At 40.7% G+C, this 27,275-nt stretch overlaps 1 protein-coding gene across 3 annotated transcripts; it reads left to right on the forward strand.

Annotated features, from left to right (window-relative positions):
• Positions 1-243: 243 nt before the first annotated feature.
• rfx4 (regulatory factor X, 4) lies at positions 244-26,357 on the forward strand. 3 transcript variants are annotated; one of them, XM_049006945.1, is made up of 18 exons: positions 244-397; positions 3,357-3,443; positions 4,012-4,072; positions 8,189-8,312; positions 11,117-11,178; positions 11,543-11,756; positions 12,291-12,368; positions 12,845-13,008; positions 13,893-13,993; positions 14,221-14,279; positions 14,903-15,047; positions 17,263-17,357; positions 17,978-18,095; positions 19,248-19,367; positions 20,165-20,323; positions 20,745-20,907; positions 21,911-22,049; positions 25,014-26,357. In XM_049006945.1, the coding sequence occupies exons 1-18, from the start codon at positions 355-357 to the stop codon at positions 25,284-25,286; spliced, it is 2,205 nt and encodes a 734-aa protein (XP_048862902.1). In that variant the 5' UTR covers positions 244-354; the 3' UTR covers positions 25,287-26,357. The 3 variants fall into 3 exon arrangements, with proteins under 3 accessions (XP_048862902.1, XP_048862903.1, XP_048862904.1); XM_049006946.1 differs by having other exon boundaries at positions 20,784-20,907; XM_049006947.1 differs by lacking the exons at positions 244-397; positions 3,357-3,443; positions 4,012-4,072 and adding an exon at positions 5,831-5,933.
• Positions 26,358-27,275: the final 918 nt, after the last annotated feature.

A 27,275-nucleotide genomic window follows, 5' to 3' on the forward strand; every position in this document is an offset into this window, starting at 1 on the left:
CAGTCAGCGCTGCCACATCCCCATCTGACTCGTAGTCATTCATTAGCCTGCCCAGCCTATCAATGACATGTCTCTCATCAGGGCTCCTATAAAATCAGCCCCTTTCCCATGAAACATCAGCAAACATTTTGACGGGTCTGGCTGCCCCCCCCACCCCCCCACCCCCCCCACCACCAGCCACCCCACCCCAACCCACCCCCTTTTTTGGACTTCTGGAGTCTCCCCCCTCGGCGAGACCTCAGATCCCTCACATCCCCAACAAACAGGCAGCGGCCGTGGAGCTGCAACAGCGACAGAAGGGGGAATACGGAGCGGCTTTTCTCGAGGGACCTGCGTGCCGTTGATGGGAAGAGAATGCATTGTGGGTTGCTGGAGGAGCCGGACATGGATTCCACAGGTTGGTCCAACGTTGCTGTGACCGTGCAGGATGCTTGGGGTGCCGGGCTGCTTGAGAGAGCCACAGCGGGCCCACAGAAGCCTACACTGTTCTGCCTCTCACTACGTTTTTTTTCCTCCCTTTTTAATCTATGTCATGTTGCTTTCTAACCATAATTGGAGAGGTTCTGGGATGCGTATTGCAGTGTGCTTGGAAGTCCAGTTCTGTTGAATTCTGTTTCCCGAAGACGTACGAAGTTATGAAGTGATCCTTGATGTTCTGTGAAATGTTGCTCCCCCCCCCCCTCCCTGAAGTTGTAGGTAACGATTCATTTTTTTGCTTGGAGTGAAAACTGACCTCTACTTGAAATATAAAACAGGGATCCGATAATTTATAGCCTTAACATTATTGTCTTAAAAGTTTCTTTTTATGTTTTTTGAGAAAGCTTAGTGTGATTTAAAGTTTTTTTTTTATCAAATGCACTTTAGTTAGAAATTTTTAACTGTAAAGGCAAAAGGAGCTTTTATTTATTGTGCACCTGCCGGTAAACAACTTAGCTACGCACCAGCTACTGTTGCCCGGACAGTGATGGCACTTTGCCGGAAAGTTTTAACAATAGAATAAGAAGTCTTCTTTTTTAAAAAAATTACATTAACTGCTTTAGAGCAAAACGTACCGCTGTACCGTACTTGCAAGTATGCTACTTAGTAGTAAGTTTTTTTCCTTCCTGAAGTAGAAACACGCAATTCAAAACTCTTTCTCGTTGTCCCTAGAGTACATTTGTGGTGTTTAATTTTTATAAATATAGCAATGGGAAAAACACCGCAGCGAATTGATTACTTTAAAACTGATTGTCAACAGACAGGTTTACTAAACAGTTAGTTGTGCAAGACATTTACTCATCCCTGTGTCGGCAAGGTGCCAAAAAAACATTTTACTAGTCTAATTTATATTTGGTAATTATTTTAAATTAACTCAAGTAAGTTTTAATGTGGAATCTTAGTTCAATTCCACCATTAAATTGAACTTAATCCAATTATTTTGAGCTCTGCTTTAACTCCATGCTTGCCGTCTTTCAGTTAGGCTACGGAAACCCGACGGTTCACAGTCACAATAGAAATTCATTTTAACCTTATTTCTGCAGAGCATTATTTGTCAGTAGTATTAAGAAACAACCTGCAGCAAAATGCGTTCATGAAGATCTGTGAATATTGTTTATGTTAAAAAAAAACTATTACAAAGTGATTTATTTATTAATTAATGCAACAAGTAGGCATATATGTAAAATATGTCAAGTATACACTATATATAGCCTACATTATTCACATGAAGGTAAAGTATTTTTGCAAGAATAAAAATAATAGAAATGTTGTTCATGGTCATGGAACTCACGCATTTTTTAAGTATGCGTTATTTATCAAAAACAAAATCGCAACAGAATGATCAACGAAAAGCAATAGCACCAAAAGTAAAAGTAAGGGAACTTTGCGTTCAATTATTGATTAAATGAGTTTACGAGAGTTGTCAGTTAATATATGAACACATATAAGTGAGATAGTTAGAAGATTAATATAATCACCATTACGCGTGCTTATTTTGCTTATTATATTTTACACTTTCTTGAAAACAGCAGCTCTCCGTTCTAATTGCCATTTATATAAGGACAGGTGCATATTCATTTCTTCATTCTCATAATAATACTTTAGAGACGATCACATAATGGACTACTAAATTAATAAATATAACCAGAAATTCGCACAAGAAAAGTCGATGAAATTTTATTTAGCCTCTCTAGCATGAGCATCGAAAGAATTTCAAATGTTAGAATTCGCAGGTCTTAACCTTATTCAGTTTTGAGGGATAGTGTAGCGTTTGAGCGGTCTTTGTAAGTCATCTTACAAAAAAATGAGCTTTTCTTTGCAAAAAATCCACAATATACGTTTATGATGTTCATATACTGAAGTAAACTTTACTAAAAGTTTTGTTCACAACTCCCTCTTCTGATGTAACGGGACCTGTTGCCGTGCCAACAGCCATTCGTGACGACAGCTGCCATGGCGATTGTTGTCATGGTCAGTAGGAGCAACACGATCTAGAAGGACAAGCAAAATATTATATGTTAGTGTTTCTGCTCCACGAAAGGACACCAGTGGAGGCAATTCTTACTCGAAATTAGAAAGTAACAAAAGGGGCTCTGTCATAAAGCTGGTTTGGGTTGCGCACTAGCCCAACTGAGCATGTCCCTCCAAGAACAATAAAGGATTCCTGCGGTTCTAGGTGAAAACATTTCAAACAGAAGCCCGGCTGGTCAGAAGACCATACAATCACTTATTGTTACATTTATGATCCGAATGAAAGAATATAGAAGTGTTAATTGCAGTGTTGCAAACTTGCATTAACGTTAAAAATAGTGCCAACATAATAATTAACACTTGTTGCATTAAGCTATTACAAAATTGCAATCACTGAGAATTGCAGCTTTTTTATTTCTACAGTCGTGTATCGGAATATAAGAAAAAAATCAAATTAAAACGATTTTTTTTAAATAGATGGATAGAATACTTGCATATAATCTATCAGGGATTTCAAATTATCGTTGGATTAGTCCGGGACCCTGGTCTCTTTCTAAATCATTTTTTCAAGTTGCTATTTTCTGTAATTACCCATATTATTATTTCATTATTTTATTGGATGTGTGTGTGTGTGTGTGTGTGTGTGTGTGTGTGTGTGCGTGTGTGTGTGTACATAAAACTTGTTCAGCGCGGCTGACCTGAATAATTCTAATAGTCTATTACGTAATTGGAATGCAGTGGATAGGGTATGTTAATGTATAATTTGTCTATTTGTCTCGCTTGATCCTTGTGCCAAGATCATGAATTTACTTACGTCGCACACAGAGCTACTGCACTGACAAAACAGCACATAGTAGTTACCCTGTCGACTACGACATCTGTCATTCCCAAATCTTGTCTTTTCGCAGAGAGCTGGATTGAAAGATGTCTCAGCGAAAGCGAAAGTAAACGGTACTCCAGCCACAATTCCCTGGGGAACATGACAAATGACGAAAGTAAGGAGGGATAATTGCTTTTGAAACGCATCATCTTTTATACAAAGATAAATCCATACACATTTGGACTAAAACATCTTATACTGGAGAATTTAACTTATCGATGCTGAGAACGTCATACTTATATTTATAAGACAATAGTTTTTATAGATTAATAAGACAACAAAGTAGAGCCTGTTTCATCTTATAGACGCCTATTGTAAACCCAAGAAAACTTCCTTCCTTATCATCTTTTGATATTATAACCTACTTTTTGTAATTAGAATACATTACCTGCAATTATAATTATAACACTTAGCAATAATTCTCTGATCGAATTCTAAAAAATAAATACCACCCATCTTCGAACGCTTACGCAATACAAGATCGCGGAGAGAAACAATACATAAACACGTATAAGTATTAAATCAGCATAATCACGATTACTTGCTGTGTCTGGAGTGTGTACCAAACTTTTACACTGCGTGTATTTAGTAGGCCTATATATACGCAGATAACATAGCAAGTACTCGTAAAATATAAACAGAATAAATTCGTAATGTGTCTTTTCATCTCTGTGTTTAAACAGACGAAGAAAAAGAAAATAACAGAGCATCCAAGTCCCACTCAACACCAGCTACTTTACAATGGTAAGTTCCTAGTTTATTAAATCTTCAGTGCTAATTTTCCTTGCAAAAAGGAAGTGTTTTCATACGACTATAATGTCAATATCTATACCTATTTCATGCTGCGATTAATAGCAGCAAAACGACCGAACGGTCCATTTTACGAATTATTAATGCAGTCCGCCACAGCGCTTCTGGCTGTGTGATCAAGACATCAACACGAATCAAACATGTTGACTTGTGGGATTGTACAAGACATTTTAAAGCAAGTGCTCATCTATACAGACGTTACATGAGTATTCCCTGCGCAACATCCATGTTGGACGAGGCGACTAATGACTGGGGCGGCCTCTTGGGACTCGAGGAGTGGCAAGAGAGCCGATCTCTGAACCTGAACGTTGTGGGTTTCAGTCTCAGACTTTACGTGAAATCACTTAAAACGTCACCCACATAAAACTTGTTCCAATATGTAAGGGGCAGTCATGTTTTAAGAAAGAGAAATCAATGTTTTGTTTATTTTTCCTTATTTCTGATTTATCTGATTGTTTTTACGTGTACACTTGACTTGTAGAAACAAATTATAAAATAAACATGCATATTAACAGGAAACCTGGCACGGCTGTTCTTATAATTTCAGTCATTAATAATCATTTTAAAGTTATTTTCTCACAGTGGACAAGATAAAACAGCTAAATCAGATTCAACAATAAGATTTAAAAATAATGAAACGTTTAAGTGATAAGGTTATTTATACATATGAGCATAAAACGGCATGTGTTAACAATAATCGCGCATAAATTTTTATTTTATATAGTTCTGCGCACTGTGTGCTGTGGTGCACATGTTTTAGCAATGACCACTGATCACTAAATTCTAAATTCTGAATTCTAACTATATGGGGATTTCTTGACGATATACCAAACGATATAACATTGCAGAAGACATAAAACACATGAGAATCTGATAACTTCTGCGTATATAACGCAAATATATTTTTCATTGTATTACCAAGAGGACGTATTACAATAATAATCTATTTGCGTGGATTGGTGGTGGGGTTAGGAAGTTAATGTTAGTCAAAGTGCCCTTCAGTTCCGAACAAGAAAAATTAATTAGTGTCGAATATAAAAATAAAACCAAAAATAAGAAATCATGGGTCATTTTCCCCAACAGATTTGAATGTATCGATAAATAGTAAACAGTGTGTTTACGTCTGCAAGTAACCGTGACCTTCACGGAAAGGCCAAATCTCTTATCCAAATCTGTAAAAGGTATCAATTATTATTATTAATATAATAAACAAGGGATAATAAACCCTAATAAACCCTGTAAGACTGGTTAATGAAGTTAATTAATTTAGCAAAAATATTTAAATTACTATCTTCCAGACACATTATCAATGTTAAATTCAACAACGTGAAGAAGTAGCCTACATTATGGTGTGGGTAATGTTGTGCACTTCAAAGGTGACTTCTTCATTGGTATATATATATACATACACACACACACACACACACACACACACACACACACACTTAATTTTACGGTTAAGAGTAGCCTATATTGATTGAAATTGCTTTCTATTTAATTGGAAACCATTCTTACCAATGCGTTTTTACTTAACTGTTTAACTGTTTAGGCCTACTGTCCAGTCATTTAAATAGGCCTATGGGCGGGGACGTGGACCCCCAAATATTTAATTTGGATTCATCCATCTCTCCCAATAAATAGACCTTCGTACTTAAATGATTACGTTGGGCACCCCTCCCCCCATATCTAACAGTTTTCTTCGTCGTTGGTTTTACCCTTTTCAAGATTCAGTTCAACCGCAAACGTGTTTGTGCCCAAGTTCGAGCAACAGAAGCAGATATTTGCCGATTTAGAAGTCAGTGGAACTTTTTCCTGATCACAATTATTGGTTAATTAGTTTTCAGGTAGCGCATTAGCTGCGCATGGAAACACATATGCGCGTGAAAAATAAAAAGAACGACCCAAGGCCTCCACTTCCGATAAATTAACTTGCAATAGGCCAACGGCGAACAGTTAGCTGGCCAGCAATTTCGTATAACTTTCGTATAGCCTTGCTTCTCTTAGAATATATTAATTGAACATATCGAAAAATGGTCTCTGGCAATGAGAACTACATTTTAAATGTCAATACAATTAATTGGTTTAACAAGTCAAAAGAATTGACGTTTACCTTTTTGTACTGTATAATGACATCATTGTCACGTCATAAATAGGGGGAATAATTATACAAATTTCATATATATATATATATATATATATATATATATATATATATATATATATATATATATATATATAATTGCAATTTACAAGTGCAATTTTAAGTGTTTACCAGTGTTAAACGCAACAGCAAAATATTTGAACGAAAATATTGGCGAGACTTCATCTTTATTTAAACGCCATTAAGTTTCACGAGGCAGTTTCTCCGAGGGATTTTGGTGGCATCTGAGATTACCCTGAAATTGTAGTCAATCTAAAGCCCAGTCGATGTAGGAGCATCTCCCACTGACATTAGTCTGGCCGAGATTTGTCTAATTCGGCAATGCCGTTTTTCACAGTTTCTTAACTGTGTCAGCTGCACAGCATAGCAGCGAGATGAAAATGTAAAACAATTGCAGCGAATCACCAGGAAACGTTGCATTCTATCTTAATATCTAAAAACGTACTACGTTAAAAATTAGGACGAGCTCGTTTTACAGCAGCTGAAAAAGCAATACTCTGAACACATTCGTATACTCAAGGAAATATTCAGTTTTCTGTGTTTATCCCACTTTAGAAACCATCTTTCTGCTTTCACTGAAGATCTTTTATCTTAAATTAGTGCAAGTGTGTACAGGAGTGTCTTAATCCGGTAGGCTGCTGTACGCAGAACAGTAATGGAACAGTTAGTCTGTGCATGACGGACAGATAATTCATATTATAGCACTTAAAAGTAATATAACTGTGTGCAAATTTTACTAATTTGCGTTAAAAATGTTACAACGAAGGATCAGACATTCTTTTCATCCAAGGACGAAAGAGCTGCAGCGTCCTTTCTTTAAGGAGGGCACCTTTAACTTTTGTCAGTGCACTTTAAGAAATAGGTTCATGCTATGGAATATATTAATTATGGAAAATCCTTCTTTTTTTTGGTCTGTATCTTGCTACTGTCTTCGGTTATAAGTTTGGGCAACGTTCTGATATTTCCGTAGCTCCACCAGTTCCAGCTCTTAGCACCGCGATTAGTTGGTATTAACAAGTTAATGTCAGTCATTTAAAATCAGCGGTTTCACGCTGCGAATGTATACAAGGTGTCGTGACGGCGTACATTTTTTTAAGATTTCCACGCCACAGTGATAAACGTTTATTCAATAAAGAATTACATAAAATCAATCATAACACATATTAACTTAAATTAATGCCCCATTGCCAATATAGTGAAATAAAACGCACTCATCAGAATCTGGCATTTTGAATGTGATTCTTGCGATCCCTGGATTAATAGTTTTTTTTTGTAGGCGTTTACGTTGTGGTAATGGGGATATTATAGAACCATTTTCATGAATGCCTTTAAATCAAATATTTGTAGGTCATATGTCTGTCATATGGGTGATTGGAACATTAAATGGCGACATCAGTCTGTATCATTCGCACCATAATTGTGGGAAAATGCTCAATTAGACAATTATGTTGTCCATTTTTTTTCTGCTGCTGCTTGATATTCAGGACCTATGTGATTTTTGTGCTGGGTGATTTTTGAGCTCTTAAATGATGGAGATCGGTGAATTTTTACAGTCAACATTACATTTAACAAATCATACTCAGAGTCTGAGAAACAACCTTATGCATAATATCTTTCTGTATTTATTTAGAAATTACTTGTTTTCCCCATTTTTGTGATGTTTTTTTTATAGCATTTACTATTTAAGAATAACCCTAATTATAAGACCCTAAACACTGGGTATCTATATCCGTTAATCAGATTAAAAATGGATTAATAATGTTCTGTGTTACTTGTGTTTATTTCCATTTGATCTGGGGGCTGAGAATGGGGGACGGCAATGGGCGTCCATTCCTGCTGTTCTGAGCGGATGATGTCAACCTGGACTGATGAGCTGTTGTCCTTCACAGGTTGGAGGAAAACTACGAGATGGCGGAGGGGGTGTGCATCCCTCGCAGCGCACTGTACATGCACTACCTGGACTTCAGCGAGAAGCATGACACACAGCCGGTGAACGCCGCCAGCTTCGGGAAGGTGAGGCGCATGCAGGGTGGGCAACAGGAGCGGCCCCCAGAGAAAGAGAGAAAAAAGGGAAACTTCGCGGTGTTTCTGTCACCTCCGTACCCACTGCTCATTGGCAGAGGTGGAAATCTCAGGTCCAGAGAGTACAAATCCAGACCAGGATTTTGTTTCAACCAACCAGTGGAGTACTCTGTAACTGCGACTCTTTATGCTCCAATGATTGGTTGAAGCTAAATCACGGTCTGGATTTGTACTTTCTGGACCTGAAATCTTTTAGGGTCTTAATTGTACAAATTCTTATTTGAGAGCTTTATGTAGACCACAGTGCACAATCGATAGAACAGAAATAGTACAGCAGGCAATTCAAAATAACAAAAAAGGCCACTGGAGCGTTAGAAACACTTAACATGTGCATGTACAGGAGATGTACTTGAATCATTATTATTACTACCACTGTTTAATTATTTAACTTGCTGGTTTTGGGAAACTGGTTCATTGTGGCTAATGTAGTAGTTGTCTCTGTATTTAAAACACTTCATGACGTTGCATGGCGAATTCATAGCGTGTGGTAGCATCAAGTTTATAATAAATAGCTGGGCCTAAAAAATTCAAGTACCACATTGGTATAAGACCATTACGATGCACCTGCTTGCCTGGTTTTTTAATATATGTAATTTTCAAATATGCATAAATTTCTCTTTGACAGTGTACTCTGGTCCATTGAGGAGAAATACCCTACTAATCAAAAGCATTTTTAAAAATAAAACTCAGATGGATTCTTTGCATATGTATCTTATTCTGGCTGCTATTAACTGGAGATCCACAATTAGAGCCATTGCAACAGCCTGTATAATGAAATGTACATTTCCTGTGTGCTTCAGACGCCTTAATAAGTAATGCTGATGTCAGTTCTTTGAATAAATGAGATCAAACTTACGAATGCTAAAGATTCTGGACTGGGTCGTGCTAGAGACCAAACAGCAGACATGGTGTTTAAATGAGAATGAGGGGTCGCTGTTCCTCGGGGGAACGCTACACTTTATTTAGCCTTTTGCCCTGAAGCCTATCCGACTGAGATCAGCCTCTGGCATGCGTGGCTTTGCATAACAGCGAGAATTATTCTTGTTTTTTTAGCAGTATTGTTAGAGCTGATCAGGCAAGACTTTGGAATTTTGTTGCATGAGTTGCTACAAGAATGAACTAGACTTTAAGGTGTGTGACACCCCTGTGAGCCTTTTCCTAAGGAATTGTTTGGAAGGTGCATGTTTTGATGCACCTTCAATATACAGTATTTTAGATCACTGTCATTTCAGTTATTGTCACATGACTGTAGCCTAGAACGTGAATAGATTAATAAAATCTTTGGGCAACATGAAATACCCATAATCCTCTGTGACAGATATATATGTAATATATGTAATATAGAGATGTCACTGCTTTTCAAATCTGATTGCATGGTTGGACTTTTAATACCATCCAAAACATGAAATCAAGGTATTACCAGTGTAGTGCTGGACCCTGAATGAGGACTCCAGGCTACCTGTGGAAGCCTGTAGAGATGTTCCTGCCTAAAGACATCGGACAGGCAATATAACCTTTGAGCACGGTTCGCTTCTGTTCCCACCACTCTGAAGGGACCCCGGTCCACCCTCTACCCCAGCGTACCCTTCCCCCCACCGAGGTCCTGTCGGAGGATATTGAAAAAGAGAGGGGCCTGGATTAATGTGTAATTAAAGGGAATTTGGAAGGGCTAGATGTTGCGGAATGTTAGATCAGTGGCTGGAGCAGCATGGGGCGTCCTTTAGGAAAGCTTCATTGATTTGGGACAAAAAGAGCCAAGGTTGCCTCCCTGTCTGCTCATTTATCAAGCAGCCGGACAGAAACTTCACAGCTCAACCCTTTTTTCATCCGGCACAAAGGAGAGCTTGACTGTTTGCTAAAGTTTTGCACCAGGAACCGAAGCTCAGGGAATCTCAGCCAACATCATGAAATGAGAGAGAGAGAGAGAGGGAGAGAGAGAGAGGGAGGGAGGGAAGAAGAGATGCCAACATTTTTATAAAGAAAACGGGGGGAAAAAAATTATATTTCCAAAGCTTGGAAAAAAAAAAAAAAACGCATGCCTCACAGTGGCTTTTTGACTCTTTTTGACTCTTTTTGACTCGTGTCAAGCACAGTGCTGTGACACAGCTTTCACCGGCCTCTTGATCCAGGGCACACACTCTTACCCTTATTTCCCAAGACACACGCACTCCAGAAGCTGCTAGCAAATCCTCGTTGTAAAACACTGGTCACAACAGTGACCTTTGCTACATGTGATTAAGCAGTAGGCCAGAAGGGGCATGGTGTAACTGCATGACAAGTGTGTAAGAAGACAGACATTATCATCAACAAGCTATGTGTGTGTGTGTGTGTTTGTGTGTGCGTGTATATATATATATATATATATATATATATATATATATATATGCACAGAAATTAAATATGCACAAACAATATACACACAAAAAATCATAGTTCATACAATTCTTTGTGTGAGAGTTGCTACGCTCTTAGTAAATAATATGTTAGGTGCTATTTAACAAAAAAACATTAAAGAAGACAACTTTGATTCTGATTTCTGCTCTAAAGAGCTCCGTGTAAGAAGAAGATGGAGGTGACCCACCCTGTTTTAAAGGAATGTTACGCTCTGTCATGTGAGCCATGTGAGCCATGTTAGTCATGTTAGCCATGTGAGCCATGTGAGCCATGTTAGCCATGTTAGCCATGTGAGCAGCCCCTAGGAACGTTCCTGATCTCTTCGCCTCTGATTTGCACAGATAATACGGCAACAGTTTCCTAATTTAACGACAAGGAGGCTGGGGACCAGGGGCCAGTCGAAGTAAGTGAACCTCATCACCCCTGGAAGAGTAAATACAGGAGTGTAGAATCTTTGTATCCTCTATACTTCTAAAGCATGTGACTTATCATATTCTGCATCTTCATGGATACAGGGAAATGAAGAATTTTAACTATTGAAATGAATTCTGTTAGCTGGAAAGGACAATTTTATACATGTACCCTAAAAACTGTACTCACCATTACATTTTATTCTCCCACAATGCACCGCTTTTGATTACCTGCACACTATTACTCCACTAAAAAATTTTTTTAATCACATATCTCATATGTTAACAATGAAACGATAAACATCATACCCAGATTGCTTAACCCTACTGCTACGTTCTGCCGCCCAAACCAATCAGATACCACTACTACGGCATCGCGGTAAAGGAGAGCTCCCAATACTATGACGTGATGTACTCCAAGAAAGGGGCGGCCTGGGTGAACGAGACAGGCAAGAAGGAGGTCACCAAGCAGACAGTGGCGTATTCACCGCGCTCCAAACTGGGGACACTCCTGCCAGACTTCCCAAATGTCAAAGACCTAAATCTGCCCACCAGCCTGCCAGAGGAGAAGGTAAACAGACCTCTAAAAGTCCATCTGCCCCCCCCACCCCCTTCTCTCCCGCGCCCCTTATTATCTGCCCCGGAATCCCAATGGCTTTTGGACCGAAAGCCGGACCTTTGGGATTTATGTGTCGGTGCCAGCCCACTCCTTTCAATCCGTTCTGGATAATAAAATCTGGTGCACAAATCCCATGGTTGGGGTGTCTGTTGGAAAGTGGGAAGGATGGTATAACCGGCATAGCTTAGAAGTTTGTCCTTTTGCAACTTAATGATAGTATGTACATTACAGATATATTAATCATCACACTTATACTATATGCGTGTAGGATTTTCATGTATATTTATAAATTCAGTTGCATTGCATGGTCTAGTTGCATGTTTCTCATTGTCCAAGCAAGTTTTTACGCAATTATTATTTATTAGAGAACCGGAGCCTCACGTGGCCCCATAAACCTCTTTAGAGACATGTATGGAAGAAATGCATTTGTCCACTTTTTCTGTTCTGCTGTGTTAGAAACATTAACCCTGTGTTCCTTTTCTGCAGGTTTCTACATTTATTATGATGTACAGGACTCACTGTCAGAGAATCCTGGACACAGTTATACGAGCAAACTTTGATGAGGTGGGTGTACTTTTAAATGCCCATTGTGTACCCGAGACAAATGTTGCCCACAATTTGACTTTAGAAGTTCTTGAATTTATTATTGTCAAGCTTGAACCTAAAAGAATCATGGAAAAGCCTAGATGCTAAAATGAAAATTTATAGCGTTAGACTGGGCTATGACAGAAGACACTAGCAATTGTCTGCAGTGATAGTATGTTGTGAGTTCCTAGATATAGAAAAGAGCTGAAGTTAGAGATCAAGCAAGGGCTTACATTTGAGTATGGACTGTAGGGACTTGTCCCTGCCAGTATTGTGGGAGTGCCTTGCTGTTTAGGAGGACACCAGTGCCCTTGAGATCAAGCAGTAATTGTGTTGAGTGTCAGAGACATCTCGGTATCCCTGGACGTCATGCTCCTTGACCGTTTGTATGAATCACAGAGGACTTTAAAGGGTTGAGTCACATGACCACCCAATGCCTCTCATGGGTTATGCAGGTGCAGAGCTTCCTCCTGCATTTCTGGCAGGGTATGCCCCCCCACATGCTCCCTGTTCTGGGCTCCTCCACCGTAGTCAACATCGTGGGTGTTTGCGACTGTATCCTCTACAAGGCCATTTCTGGGGTGCTGATGCCCACCGTCCTGCAGGCCCTACCTGACAGGTAGGTTAAACCAGTCTTCTTTAACCACAACACCACTTATGTCAGCCCTTAAAATGATATTTTGGTTAAATTTAGCTTTCGGCCAGATTACATCATAGTGGAGTAGCACCGCGTGTAAATTAGTATCAGTGTAACCTAACACCACCAGGTCCGTTAGTTCAAATCTTACTTACGCTTCATTGTGTGGAGCTGAGATCTTCTCTCAGTATCTCCCACACGTTCAAGAAACATACGGTCAGGGTAACTGGCTATCTAAATTGCCCACTGTGTGTATGTGTGTCAGTGCCCGGTAATGGGAAATAATCCTGGCCAGGGTGATTCCTCCCGGGATTGGCTCTAGGTGACTGTGCTGGATAAGTGATAATTGAAGGTGGATTGATGAGAATGTAGTATTTCATTTTCACCATGTCTTGTTTTGCAGTTGCTTCTAAATATACGATTTTATATATTTAGATTATGTGCTGCATGTACTTTTTACACCAAATCACGGCATCTCAATGTGTAAAAGTAATGTAAATAATTTTATTCAAAGCTGCATCATTTCAAAAGCCTATCCTTGGAAATTAATCCCGGGGCCAGGTCTTCATTACATGCGCCAGCTGAAAAGTTGAAATCTAGGAAGCTAGAAGATCCAAACGGTCTCCATCAATGTCCGTTGACATCTATTTTTTTTCAATATGAGTATTACTCTTATAGAGTAAAGAAAAGCTGAGAGAGAAGGAACATCATTACCTTTTAGATAACTTGCCAGATTGTACAAAATATACACAAATACAGCTGTTTGTTGTTACTCTTGTAGGGCTACCCATCTTATTTTTTTCATAGACTTTAAATGGTTTTGCTTGCATAAAAATGAAAAATTAAATGACCTTTCTTCTCTTCAGCTTGACGCAAGTGATTCGCAAGTTTGCAAAACAGCTTGACGAATGGCTGAAAGTGGCACTTCATGACCTGCCGGAGAACTTGAGGAATATCAAGTTTGAGTGTAGGTACCTGTCAGTCAATGAGCTGGTCCTAAATCCACTTGACTGCCTTACCATGAACTGTAAGATAATGAAACTGAAAGCTCTTAGATGAATGCAAAAAATATTATACAGCAGGGCACTGCAAAAAAAAAAACTTTTTCAAAGAAAAATGGAAGGTTTAAAGTATTTAGGAAAAACATTTAAAAACATCAGCAAATGAATAAAGTTTTTTTCCTTCTCTTCAAAGTATCTAGAAGATTTTCACAAATTCTCAGACGACAGACATCGTTAAACCACCTTTGTCAGGTAGGATTGTTTTGCAAGTGTTAAAGATTTCAGTTATGTGGTAGTTTTTTGTAAGAGTATGTTTTTAATGTTTTAATCACATACTTAAAACAGCTTATTCTTACCAGTGACATCATTTGTATTGTCAATCATGACAAACCAATTCTTTAAGAAAACAGCGTCATAATATGTCTGTTGATTGGATCTATAATCCCACTGTCAGTTAGCGGCTTCCTCAGCTAGTAACCATTTGCAAACATTCGTTTCGCACGTCTGACAAGGTTGCATGCTGAGTGAGAGAAATCTACGTCATATCTACATGAAGGGTAATAGAAACTGAGTATGGAAAGCTGAAGTAAAGCCATAAGTTTGACAGGATCACGCCTAAGCGACCATTTCGCTTAACAACCTGGTTGTTGGAACAGAACTTGGAATTAAATTAGGAGCAACAGTATATTGTACAGGATCATACAGAATGTGGATGAATTTATGCCAAAAGGAGAATTTACTCCATATTTGGTTGACATATGAATGATGCAAAGGATTCCATGATATTAATCGTTGTCTAATGCGGCAAACTGTATTTTTTGCTCTGCTACCATGTGCATGAACCCCTAAATGGTTATTCTATTTTGTTTATCAAGGCCTCCCGAACTGTAATCCACAGTGCGGACATCACTTTCCAGATGCTGGAGGACTGGAGGAACGTGGACCTGAGCAGCATCACCAAACAGACACTCTACACGATGGAGGACTCACGGGAGGAGCACCGCAAGCTCATCGTACAGTGTGAGTAGCTACCCCATAAAGTCCTTTCGCATTACATTGCTCAGTTGTTCTGTCGTTGGGTGACATTACTGCTGAAATCTGCCTGCACTAGAGCTCCTGCATGTATGTACATGAGCAGAGGTCTACATCCTTTTATCAGAAATCTTTGTAATAATGATATTATTAGAGGTTCATGTCACAACTCAAACTCCTTTATATTACTAATGTAATCATTTCTGTTTGATTGAAAACTAATGCTTTAGGAAAATCAGTTCATTGACAAATAAGAGCTTTCTAATTCTTATCTTTTGAAACCTTTGCCATTTTCCAGCTGATGCTTCTCTTTCACTCCAGGTCCTTGATTCTGATTTTAATATTTGCTGAGGGTTTGATGTGATTTGAATTGAATAATCAATATCGCACATCATCGAGCCCTATAATATACTACAGCCATTTTTCTAATTCAGCATAAAATACCCTGCCTTGAGTTGGCCTTGAGTGATGTCATTCAGCGCCGGTACCAGTTTTTATGCCAGACCAACACCACACCTTTAAGTATCGTACTTTTGGTACCTGGTGCAGTGGAAAAGCCCCCTAACAGACCATTAGCAGGGAAATCATATACCTAAGGTCTAAAAGTGTAACAGAGATTTGAGCCATTCGTAGTAAAACATTAATGGTACCTGAGTACATGGCAGATACTGTTAGTAGATTAGAGGCTTTAACGGGGATTGAACAGATGAATTGGCAGCAACAGAATTTCTGCTTTTGACCAGTGTTTCCCAATCCGGTCCTCAGTCCATGTTTTTGCTCCCTCCTAGCCCAAAATGTGGACCAAAAAAATGTGGGCTGTCTGGCAGGGAGCTGGGAGGGAGCAAAAACATGAACCGTCTGTGGGTCCCCAAGGACCAGTTCGGGAAACATTGTTTTAGAGGAGCAACGGTTGTGTTGAGAGGGCAGGAAATGGAAGTGCAAATGTTTTGCTGCCGTTTTTATGCTAATTATGTCCTTGCTTGCTCGTTGTTAGCATGGTAATGTCATTGTGATGGAGATGTCGTGGATTTGAGAGATCCGTTAGGTCTGATTTATAGCGAGGCCAGTGGTTCTTTTATAACTCAGGCCAGGAACCTGTCACCTTGGACTGGAAGGTCTCCAGCTTTCACACCAGGCAGGGAACGTGCTATGAGTATTATCCTGAGCTGTCTTATGTTGTCGTTATAATTTGTAATGTGGAACCTAGGATCTAACCCATTGGAGCCACGTTAGCTGTTATAGCACCAGAAAGTGCTCTGAGATTAGATCAGTACTCGTGACAGGAATATACTGCACAGTAAAGCAACATAAATCTAGAAAGCCTGCTGTGATGAAGCACATGGTTAAGGCTGCAGGGCTTTTTGTTCATCTTCCATGCACCCTCACTTCAGATGAATGACTAAGTACTGATGCCCCATTCTGGATCTAACTAGAACAGTTGTTCTATACTTCATTCCAAGTAGATTATTTGTGATAGTTTATGGACCACCCCGCCCCCCCCCCCCCCACCCCCGCTCCCCGACACTAATGTAGAAGAAGAATCTCGATCCGTCTTCACGCCCCCCAGAATAAATTCTGTTGGCGTCAGTCATTGTGTAGAGATTCCCACGACCAGGAAATTCAAGCCTTAGTGCATGTGACTGAAAGGTTAAGCAAATTTATGCTGCTTTCCGACACCCTAGAGAGCATCTCAGACTCCCTTCAGCACACGCCCACTGGCATGATTGATGGGGTCAAAGTTCAAAAATTCCAAAATGTTTTTTGTTGTTAAAACAGTTTTATCTTCTGATCTGAATGCAGTGTTGCATTGATGAAGAGCATTTAGCAATCGTCGTGAGCCAGAGGAGACATCTTACCTTCATAAAGTGATTCCATTATTCATTATTAATTAGCTTGAATTACTTTCTTCTGTACTTTCTTCTGTCATTGTTTCCTCTGATATTACTTTGTAAAACATTTTCTTGCAATAAACGGAGAATCTTACTGGTTACAAAATAGTAATATTATAGATAAAAACAAACGAAAGGAAAGAGATGGGGCCGTATTAAAAGCACCCCCACCCCATTCACTGCTGGACCAATGTACTGCATTAAAATGGCACAGGACCTTAACTAAACAACTAAAGGCAAACGCACATGAGGCCTCCTGCAGTGACTACAGGCAGACCATTAAGCTTTCCCCTGCTTTTTCTGCCGCTTCCCAGTGTACCAGGAGTTTGACCGTCTCCTGGAGGAGCAGTCGCCCATCGAGTCATATATCGAGTGGCTGGACTCCATGGTGGATCGCTGTGTGGTGAAGGTTAGATCAACTTACCTGAGAATTCATGAAGTAGCAGGCTGGGCTTTCATGGATGGTATCTGGGATCTACATATATTAGCCTTTGCATTTATTACTTCTTAATTAGACATTCTTATAATTATTTGCAAAAAGAATATTAAATGTTCCAAATATGACTTAAATATTACATAAAATATTACATAAATCGAATCAATGATATAATTTTTTTTATTCGAACTTGAATATAACTGAAACAAATTGCTATTTATTCTAAAAAGTCATCACCAATAAAACAAGAATTGAATTTTATATGGTTACATATTTATTGAATATAAAAATAATAAGTAAAATGAATACAGTATATTGGTGCGGATGTATTGTTGCCCTTGTTGTAAATGATGTCTTTATAAACCCCATTCTCTTTCACCATGCACCAGATATGGACTTGTAAAACTCGGTTACTATGGAAACCAGCCTGACTTAGCACACAATAGATCAATAGGAGGGTGGTTCCCTGAGGGCAAATTAAATAGTTGACTTGTTGATATGTTTCGTCCTGAAGCTTAAACCCCCCACCCGGACTTCCAAGGGGTTAATGTTTTTTTTCCCTCTCCCTTTTCTTATGGAAATGATCTGTTTAGATGGCAGGGAAGAGGTCTGGATGCTTGAAAAAAGTGGCACAGCAGTTCCTGCTCATGTGGTCCTGTTTCGGGACTAGAGTTATTCGGGACATGACTCTTCACAGCGCCCCCAGTTTCGGTAACTCACCTTATTTTCATCTGTAGTGTATAATTCCTACATTTTTAAAATGGTTCATGCTATGTCCTGCCCTGTGCACTGGCTGCAATTTTTAATTTAAGAGGTTTATGAAAACACAGCCACTTCCTTTGCATTTCCATCACAGTTCTTTTATTCAATGGATTCTGAGTTCCTTTGATACTGTGCTGGGTGTGAGGGGTTGGATGTTCTTGGGGGTTCAGGATGTCCTCCTGAGAAATGGATGGATGGATAGATGTCCGGTCAAAAAGATAGATAGATAGATAGATAGATAGATAGATAGATAGATAGATAGATAGATAGATAGATAGATGATCTACAGCAGCAGCAGCACACTGTAAAATGCAGATACATAAGACAAAGTATAAAACACTAGCGATAACAGCAGAGTTCAGGGTGTGAAAATACTGTGCTATTAACTGCTCTTGTAATAAGTGTCATCCTGCCCTCGTCCCGGGTGTCAGTCCGGGTTTGGACCTGCAACAGACAGCAGGCCCAGCAGAGAGGTGACAGCCAGGCCCGGCCATGGGTGTCGTCTCGCGGCCATGCATGACAGACTAAATGAAAGAAACTGAGCCATACAAAAGAACAGCCCCCCCCCCCTTCCCGGCTGGCCCACGAGTATAAAAGACACAGCTGGTCGTACTGTTTTGATAGAGCGGCTCCCGATACCCAAAACGGCTAATTAACAAAGTCCTTTCCTTCCTCCCTCAAACGATCCATGCTTCTTTCGCAATTTACAACCATGCGGCTGTCTGAATGGTCGCCCTTGTTTATGATGGACGTGTGCAGCGGAGTGACAGTTACAATATCGGCATTGTATCACGCCCCTCTTTTTCCCTACACTGCTTCTTTCACATGGTGCGTCCTATTTTTAGAGACAGAGTGGAAAGGCAAAATCCGTTCAGCAACTTTGGATGAGTCATCATGGAATCTGCCCTGCGGTCGATAAACACGACTAAAACTAAATGGTTCATGATGATTTTATTTAAGGAATGGACACAACAATCACCTTCGGCAGTGCGACCGGAAACTTCCGTACTGAGTGATGTGTATCGCATTATCCCAAAAGCCCCAGGAATTGTGACCAGTCAGGAAAACCGGAAGCTCACAGCTCCTCCCTCCTCTGTGCAGGGTCTTTCCACCTGATCCACCTCATGTTTGATGACTATGTCCTATACCTGCTGGAGTGCCTACACTGCCAGGAGAGGGCCAATGAGCTGATGAGGGCCATGAAAGGGGAGGGCACCACAGGTAAGATGGGATTGACACCTATGAGAGCCACTGTTGTACAACCATTCATGGATAAAAGGCTGGTAAGCTTTATTAATAAAACCCAGTCTCAGTTTTTTATTAAGATTATAAAGAGGGAAGATCCATCTCCCATAATACCAGTAGTCACCTGAGTTTTTTTTTTTTTTCTTACAATGACCAATACAATACAGTGGGCAGAAAAAAATGCTCTTGAAAAATGTGAGGTAGGACATGAACAGAGAGATCCAGCAACCATTACTTGCCTGAAAGATTCTATTTTACAGGATTATCTAATATAAAAAGCTTTTTCAAAAGATCATTGTGGAAAGAATTGCATATATTCCCAGTATGAAAAATTTTGTCTTAAATCCTTTCTGTTCTCCCAAGGTTTCTAGAACCCTCTAGTCACGTGTTTTTCTTGCTTTTATTGCTATCAGCTTCGGCTTTTGAAAAGCACTGTACAAATCAAATGCATTATTATTATTATTATTATTATTATTATTATTATTATTATTATTATTATTACTAATAATAGTACTAGTAGTAGTTGTGTTAGTATTATATTCAGGTGTGATATTATTAAATTTTCAAGAACTGTGTGACAATACTGAAATCTTAAAAACTACTTTTGAAAATGTTTTAAAGATTTCAGTTAGCAAAATATGTTCCAGAGGAATATGAAAATACAACAGATATTCTCACAGCATATGACATGCATAAAACAGGAAATGGGTTTGGGAAGCCCACAGGAAGGGCTTACTCACAGGGTAATAGCTAAGACTGCGTTTGTTTCGCAGACCGGGGAGACCATGTGATGCCACCAGTAGCCACACCTCCTTCCGTGTCCCCGAGGTCCTACTCTCCCTCGAAGTCTGTGGTTGCTGTCAGGGTGCCAGCCGCCCACTCCCCAGGGACCCCTCAGTCCCTCGAGTACCCCAGTATCCCAGCAAGCACAGGTGAGAATTGGGATGGGCTCCCCCAGCTGGCTTGATGAGGTTCTCAAATCCCTTAACACCCCAGTGTGTTAGTCAGTGCTCGCCTGAACAAACCCAACCTTAGGGAATTATCACTGTACTGAACACAACCCAATAAACATATGTAATATGTATTACATATGGGAATTTCACTAATTGAAGATATACTTGTCTTTTTTTTAGCAAATTGTATTATGCTAATTACAATTAAAACTTTTCAGATATTTTATTCTTCAAGGCACATCATGGTATTTTAAAAATTTCCAGACTGTGGAAAAAAGTAGTTGATGTGAACAAGTTTCACATGCCATTCACTATACGAATATTCCAGAAAGGCCGTTGTTGTTGATGTCTGGCTATACAATCATCCCCCTGTGTTTCTCTGCGTATGTGTGCCTGGTAGGAGCGATCCAGTCATATACCTGGTCCCTTACATACACAGTGACCACCTCCGATAACACCCCCCCAGAGGGAAGCCAGCAGCTGGCTTGCATGCGCAGTGGCACTGTGCCCCCACCCTCAACCCCCCACCGGATGCCCGTCTACCCCCACCGGGATGAGCATGGGTAAGTGCCTCTCTTTCCTGTCTTTCATTGGCTTAGGCCTGAGGTTACTTCTCTCCTGTCTCTCTTCTCCATCCCTAGGTTTCAAGTCTATGTATCCTCATCAATACACCTTCCTTCTTTTATTCTACCTAAATTAAACAGATAATTTGCTCATACAGTAAAATCTCAGATTGCGAGTAACTTGCTTTGCGAGTGTTTTGAAAGACGAGCAAAATTTTAACTTGAGAAACAAGCGAGGACTTGCAATACGAGTATTATGTATATGCTTTGTCTGTCGAGCGTCACGTGATCACAATTGAGCCGATGGTTCTCTCTCTCTCTCGCTGCGGGATTGTGGGTAGTCGTCTCCTATGCTCGGTCTCGGTCTGTGTGACTCACTTTTAGTCACAATTTAGTAAAAAAGCACCATCTGAATAAGGGCGTAGCAGTGCGAGCGATGAATCTGTTTAACTACAATGCAATGTTCACATTTCCGCAAAATCGAAAAGGAGGTAAAAGCAGCTGTGATTGGACAGATTCCTTGTTTATGTTGCACAAAAAGAATTTTTGAGAAGACTCCAGTGAGCCAACAGATGATTCCGTTAGTTATAGTGAAATTAGTTATTAGTTATATACATAATAACCCTCCTCTTCTCCTCTTTCTCGTCTCCCTCACACCATCCATGATTTTTTTCAAAGGTAAAGTGCAGGTTAATTTGTTTTATGTATTTTTACTTTATATTTTGTATTAGTCATTTTTATATGAATATTTTTGGGTTGTGGAACGAATCATCTGAGTTTCCATTATTTTTAATGGGAAAATTCGCTTTGATATACGAGTGCTTTGGATTCCAAGCACGTTTCTGGAACGAATGATGCTCGCAATCCGAGGTTTTGCTGTATTAATATAACTGCCTTTTGTCGTTCACTTCAGTTACTGAATTACCCAGTTTGTATTACAACTGTCCAAAGGTTTCCTATAATAGGCTTTGCATCTCACCTCTTCCATTTTTCCACCCTTCAGATACACAGGCAGCTACAACTATGGCAGCTACCCCAACCAGCACCACCATCCCATCCAGAACCAGTACCCTGCCTTGCCCCACGAGCCTGGAATCACCACATCCCTTCATTACCCCACCTACCACCGCACCAGCTCACAGGTGAGTCCCACACCAGGCCCCCTGGAGGGGTGGGTGTGTGCTACTTATACACACATCACAGCTGGTGTTTTGTTATCTAGCATTTTTACAGGCAGTGTAATTTAACTGCAGGGTTATTGATGCAGTTGTGCTTGGACTGATAAGAGGTGTTTCTCCCAGCGGTCTCTTTTGTCATGAGACCATGGTGTCATTGTTGCAATTTGTGATTTCAGTCAGTACTTATTAAGAACAAAGAGGGGTAGTTAGGTTTTGTATTCTCCTGTTTATTATTGCTATTGTTTTGTTGGTCCCACGTGTTCATGTGAGACTTTTCACTTTTTCGCAGAAAGCAGTAGTAAGCAGTTATGTCAGAGAGGGATTTGGGTTATAGCCAGATAATGTAATCTCTTATATACTTCTCTGATTATGACATATATATTATATACATTATGTTGTAAATAGGGGCGGCATGGTGGTGCAGTGGTTAACACTGTTGCCTCACACCTCTGGGACCCGGGTTTGGGTCTCTGCCTGGGTCACATGTGTGCGGAGTTTGCATGTTCTCCCCATGTCGTCGTGGGGTTTCCTCCGGGTACTCCGGTTTCCCCCCCACAGTCCAAAAACATGCTGAGGCTAATTGGAGTTGCTAAATTGCCTGTAGGTGTGTAAGTGTGCCCTGCGATGGGCTGGCCCCCCATCCTGGGTTGTTCCCTGCCTCGTGCCTATTGCTTCCGGGATAGGCTCCGAACCCCCCGCGACCCAGTAAGATAAGCGGTTTGGAAAATGAATGGATGGATGGATATATATATATATATATATATATATATATATGTGTGTGTGTGTGTGTTTGTACTGTATATGTGTGTATATAAGTAGTAGTTGAAAGAATGACATATAAAGAGAGAAAACTAATCTTCATATTCTTTATCATTGCAGTGGAGGTAGTTACCCTTTATTTGGCATTACACAGAAAAAAAAGAAACATATTAAACTAATATTAAACTAATTCTTAAAGAGAAGACTTCTTATTTAAATGAAACAGAGTAGCCATGAATGGACGGTAAAAGTAAATGAGCAAAAGGGAAGCAACATGGATCCAAACTCCAAGAACATGGAGTACCACATTACAGCTTGTTTACCCAATTGTTTTTGAGATTTGTTCTTCATGTGAAGAAGGCGCCCTGATATCTTTGGGTGCCAAGCAGGGCTCCAGTGAAAGGACGGCACGGCTTGCTATTCACAGCTTGTTTGTGGCGCAGTGTAAATTCCATACTTGCTTTTGAGGGCCGAATTTTACACTGGGCAGTAAATCGAGGAGGAATGTTAATACGGAAGTTAACCAAAGCTAGGCCTCATTAGCATGCAAATGGTGCCTCGGGTGTGAACAATGTGGAGGGCCTGCTGCTGCAGGGCCTTTGTGCCAGGCCCTGGGCTCTGCGGCAGGACAGCGCCGACCTTCCTGCTGCCAGCATTTGGAGGGGTACCTGTTCACGGTCATCCGTGACAGTAACTTGATGCCGGGTATCCAGCCCTAATATAGTGTCCGTCGGTCGAGCTACAGCTTCGGATCGATTAGCGGGATATTCCGATCTGGGAAAGCGAATGTGTTCCAATGTCGATTGAGCTGTAGCTTTAAGAAACGGCACTGAGTGTGTTAGTAATCAGGAAAGGAAGCAGTTACAGCACTGGACCCGCTCGGGTGTGGGCACGGATGCCAGATGTTGCGCTGTTGTTGTGATGTTAAATAGCTGTAATGCATCAGAACATAAGACAGCAGGATGAATAGCGATGAATGAGGGCGAGCTGGGGAGGGGGAGAGTGAGGGAATGGAAAAAGGGTGAAAAAAAAACGATAAAGTGGGTAAGAGTGAGTGTGAGTTGACCCCAATAGTGGTAATTTTCAGTCGAGAGCTCTCCAGAAAACATTGCCTTTGTGCCCAGAGTGGATCTGTGGGCCCCAGTGTTTGGGAGTCACCCTCCTGAGGGAGCGGATGTGGCCTCCGAAAGGTGACTGGGCCTCATCCAGAAGGTCCTGCACTGTGCCTCCTGTCCTCCATGCTCAGCAGCTGCTCCGTGCCACCAAACCCGCCGCCCCGGAACAGGCCGAGGGGTGATGGCTAAAACAGACCCACTGAATGGTCCCTTCTCTGCTCTGGAACAAGAGGCCCCTGAGCCACCGAACTGATCTCTGACCCAAACGGCCGTTTTCCGATCCCTTATAAGAGCACAAACTGTCATTTGTATAAATTTAGAATCTTAAGATAGACTTTAACTTCCACTTTTTCTCTGCAGTGAACTTAAACGGCGTGACAAAGGCCCTATTTTTTTATTTTTTTTATCAGAGAGAATCTTTCAATGGGAAGATAGAAAGATGACACACAGGGAATGGTACACTCCCACTGGAGAGAACATTAATGTTTTTTAAGCTGCAGTTCTGGCCGGTCATGTCTCAGGACTGTTATTTATCTGTCGCCCATGGCAACAAAAATTCTACTGACAGGTCACTTCATCAGTTTTCTGTATGCTGAAAAGGAAGCGAGATTTCCTTCACCAAATTATGGATAGACAGACGACGATGTCATTTATTAATTGCGTGCAAAGCATCAGTTGCTTCAGCACATATGTTGCCGTTCCTCTATGATCGAGTGAATCTTATTAATCAGTTTGTAGAGATAGTCTGAACGCGGTGTGGCCGTCTACTTTATGGCTGATTCTCGATCTCAACCTCGGATTGCGAGAACCATTTCATGGCGTTACACCTTACTGCTTTGTAATCTACACTACTGTGGTTTACACTTGTCACTACCCACATTCAGACCCAGCGATAATCGTTACACCGAGTAATGTGCTAACAGTCTCATATTCAGTCATTTCATACATGCTCGTACTGTCTGTTGCGCTGTTTGTGTCATCTGTGGGCGCTAAATGCTAAATGACATTAAATGCAGTGACCATGAATGAGTGAGCGTACTTTCCCTTTCCACAGTACTCACTCAACAGCCAGATGTCCCGGATGGAGCCTTGCCTCATGACCAGTACACCGCGGCTGCACCCCACCGCGGTGGCCCCCAGGTGGCCCGATGTGACACCAACCAACAGCTGCTACTCCGGCTCCCCCATGCACTCCTCACGCTACAGCCACTCTGGGGACGTGTACTCCTCGCTGGTGCCGCGTAGGAACTCCGAGTACGAGCACATGCAACATTTCCCAGGCTTCGCCTACATCAACGGTGAGGCCACCACGGGATGGGCCAAGTAGGCCTTCGTGTTGACTGGGGGCTTCCCACAGCTCTGCCGGCGGACACAAGACTCGTCTCTCCCTCCTGCTCCAACATGGGAGAAACATCTAGGGGGTGATGGAGGGCCCAGATATGAGGCTGAGCGTTTTTCGGAGTATGGCTGACTTTGACGTCCGGAGCTGAGAAGGATGCTCTGTACACTTTGGAGAAGGGAGCGGCACGGAGCCATGCAGCACAAAGGGCAACCACCACTGCCATGCTGTGCCTTTTTAATTTTTGCCATCTTCAAGAGAAGATCCCGCACAGGAACTGACAGCAAGGCCCTACCCCGGTGCTACCCTGGATCACCGTCTCCTCTACTCACTGCCAAGGGGCGACGTGTGCACAAGAGCATATGAAAGGATGTCCTTTACCTTTAGCTCTTTGGTGGACCTCATTTTGCTGCGGAAACGTTAGTTGTATTCGCCGTGTGTTGTTGCTGCCGGGGGCAGCTCGCAGGGTATATACTGCACGTCAGGCTATACGAGGCTCAATGACTCACTAGAAGAGCTCGATAACTTCACCAATACGGCCGGCATTTGATAAAAAGCACGAGCAGAAATAATTCTACGGCTGGAACGGATACTTAACAAAAGGGAGTTAGCTGGCCATGTTTCATGAGATTGATATTTTGTGTTTTTACGAACAGGTCGCTGAAACGAAGCTGTCTTTTCTGAACGTGTGTTGTGTTCAGCATCACAGGTCTCTGTTGCTGTATTTCCGTGAGAATTTACTGTAGACACATTTTCAGTCGCTTTGTGCTGTGGTGTTTTTTTTTTCTTTTGTTTCGTTCTCTGTGTTTTCTTGCTGTTATATATTTTAAAAGTGTTAGGAATTTTAAGATTAACTTAGATTTGTGTGTCATAAAATGCACTCAAAGCTCCTCTGGACTTATTACCCTATGGGTAAGAATAAAAAGGAAAATAAATCAATATGTAACATTAAGAACTCTAGTCACTTTTTTCCTGTAAATAAAAGCACTCTGGACAACTTCGGTGGTAAAGGCTGTCATTGTTTATACTGGTATATATTGGTATATTTGTTCCCACATAAAGGACTTAAAAACAAAATTAAAATGTGTGTTGTTTTCATTTCTTGTTTTAATATCTAAAGCTTGAAAAAAAACTGTTACAATCATATTATACAGGTTTTCTATGCATCTTCAGATAAATTATTTGTCACATTCTCTGATACAATAAAACAATAGTTTTAACATTTCAATGACTGTTCTCCAGTGTTCTGACTTACCTAGAAACTTCACCAACTTCACATTGCAGCAAGCTTGTTTGCAAAAATGCACTGCACCAAATAAAACTTGATTGACTGAGTGGTGTTTAACTTCTTAATAGACTTTGTGGTAACATCAAAATTACATTTTAAAATACTTGAAGAACAATGTGTTATTTTCCTTTGTGATTGGAACTCTATTACAAGTCATTGTTATCTTGGAGGCCTCAATATTCTTGTTTATATTCATTTGTACAACATATAAGCTATCCTATTAGACTTTTTATTACGCAAATCATTGTAATATAAACTGCATACCCTATCAGTGGACGGTGATACAAAGCTCTTCCAATACTGCGGAATACATTTTGATAACTCAATGCATTACTGTCAAATATTTGCTGTAGGATGTCAGGTTTTCCTGCGTTCCACTTTCAGTTTGATGTTTAAAAAGAAGCCGAAATCTTTTCAAATCCTCGGAGCTGAATTAAGATGGGGGGTGGGAGGGTAGAAACTTTTTTTTCAATTAGCTGAGAGTAGAGCAGGCACAGTGGGGGCTGGAAGGAGTTGAGAGAGACACACCACGGAAAGAATTACATTTCAAAGGAGAGATCCACCCGCTGGGTGGGGTCGTTGCCCCTCTGCGCTGTGAACTTTGACCTTTCGCCCCTAAGTTTTGTTTGGTGGCCGATCCCCTGCTCTGCAACCCACCCAAGCTCCAATAAAACTTCAGCATCGAGGCC

Source organism: Brienomyrus brachyistius, chromosome 3 (genome assembly GCF_023856365.1).
Source record: "Brienomyrus brachyistius isolate T26 chromosome 3, BBRACH_0.4, whole genome shotgun sequence".
NCBI classification, from domain to species: domain Eukaryota; kingdom Metazoa; phylum Chordata; class Actinopteri; order Osteoglossiformes; family Mormyridae; genus Brienomyrus; species Brienomyrus brachyistius.

Excerpts from the sequence above, each read along its gene's own strand:
- rfx4 (XM_049006945.1), top strand. The coding sequence starts at position 355 with ATGCATTGTGGGTTGCTGGAGGAGCCGGACATGGATTCCACAG. Across the intron at positions 11,757-12,290 it reads CCAGCCTGCCAGAGGAGAAG|GTTTCTACATTTATTATGAT; the intron begins GTAAACAGACCT and ends CCTTTTCTGCAG. Across the intron at positions 20,324-20,744 it reads CAGTATCCCAGCAAGCACAG|GAGCGATCCAGTCATATACC; the intron begins GTGAGAATTGGG and ends TGTGCCTGGTAG.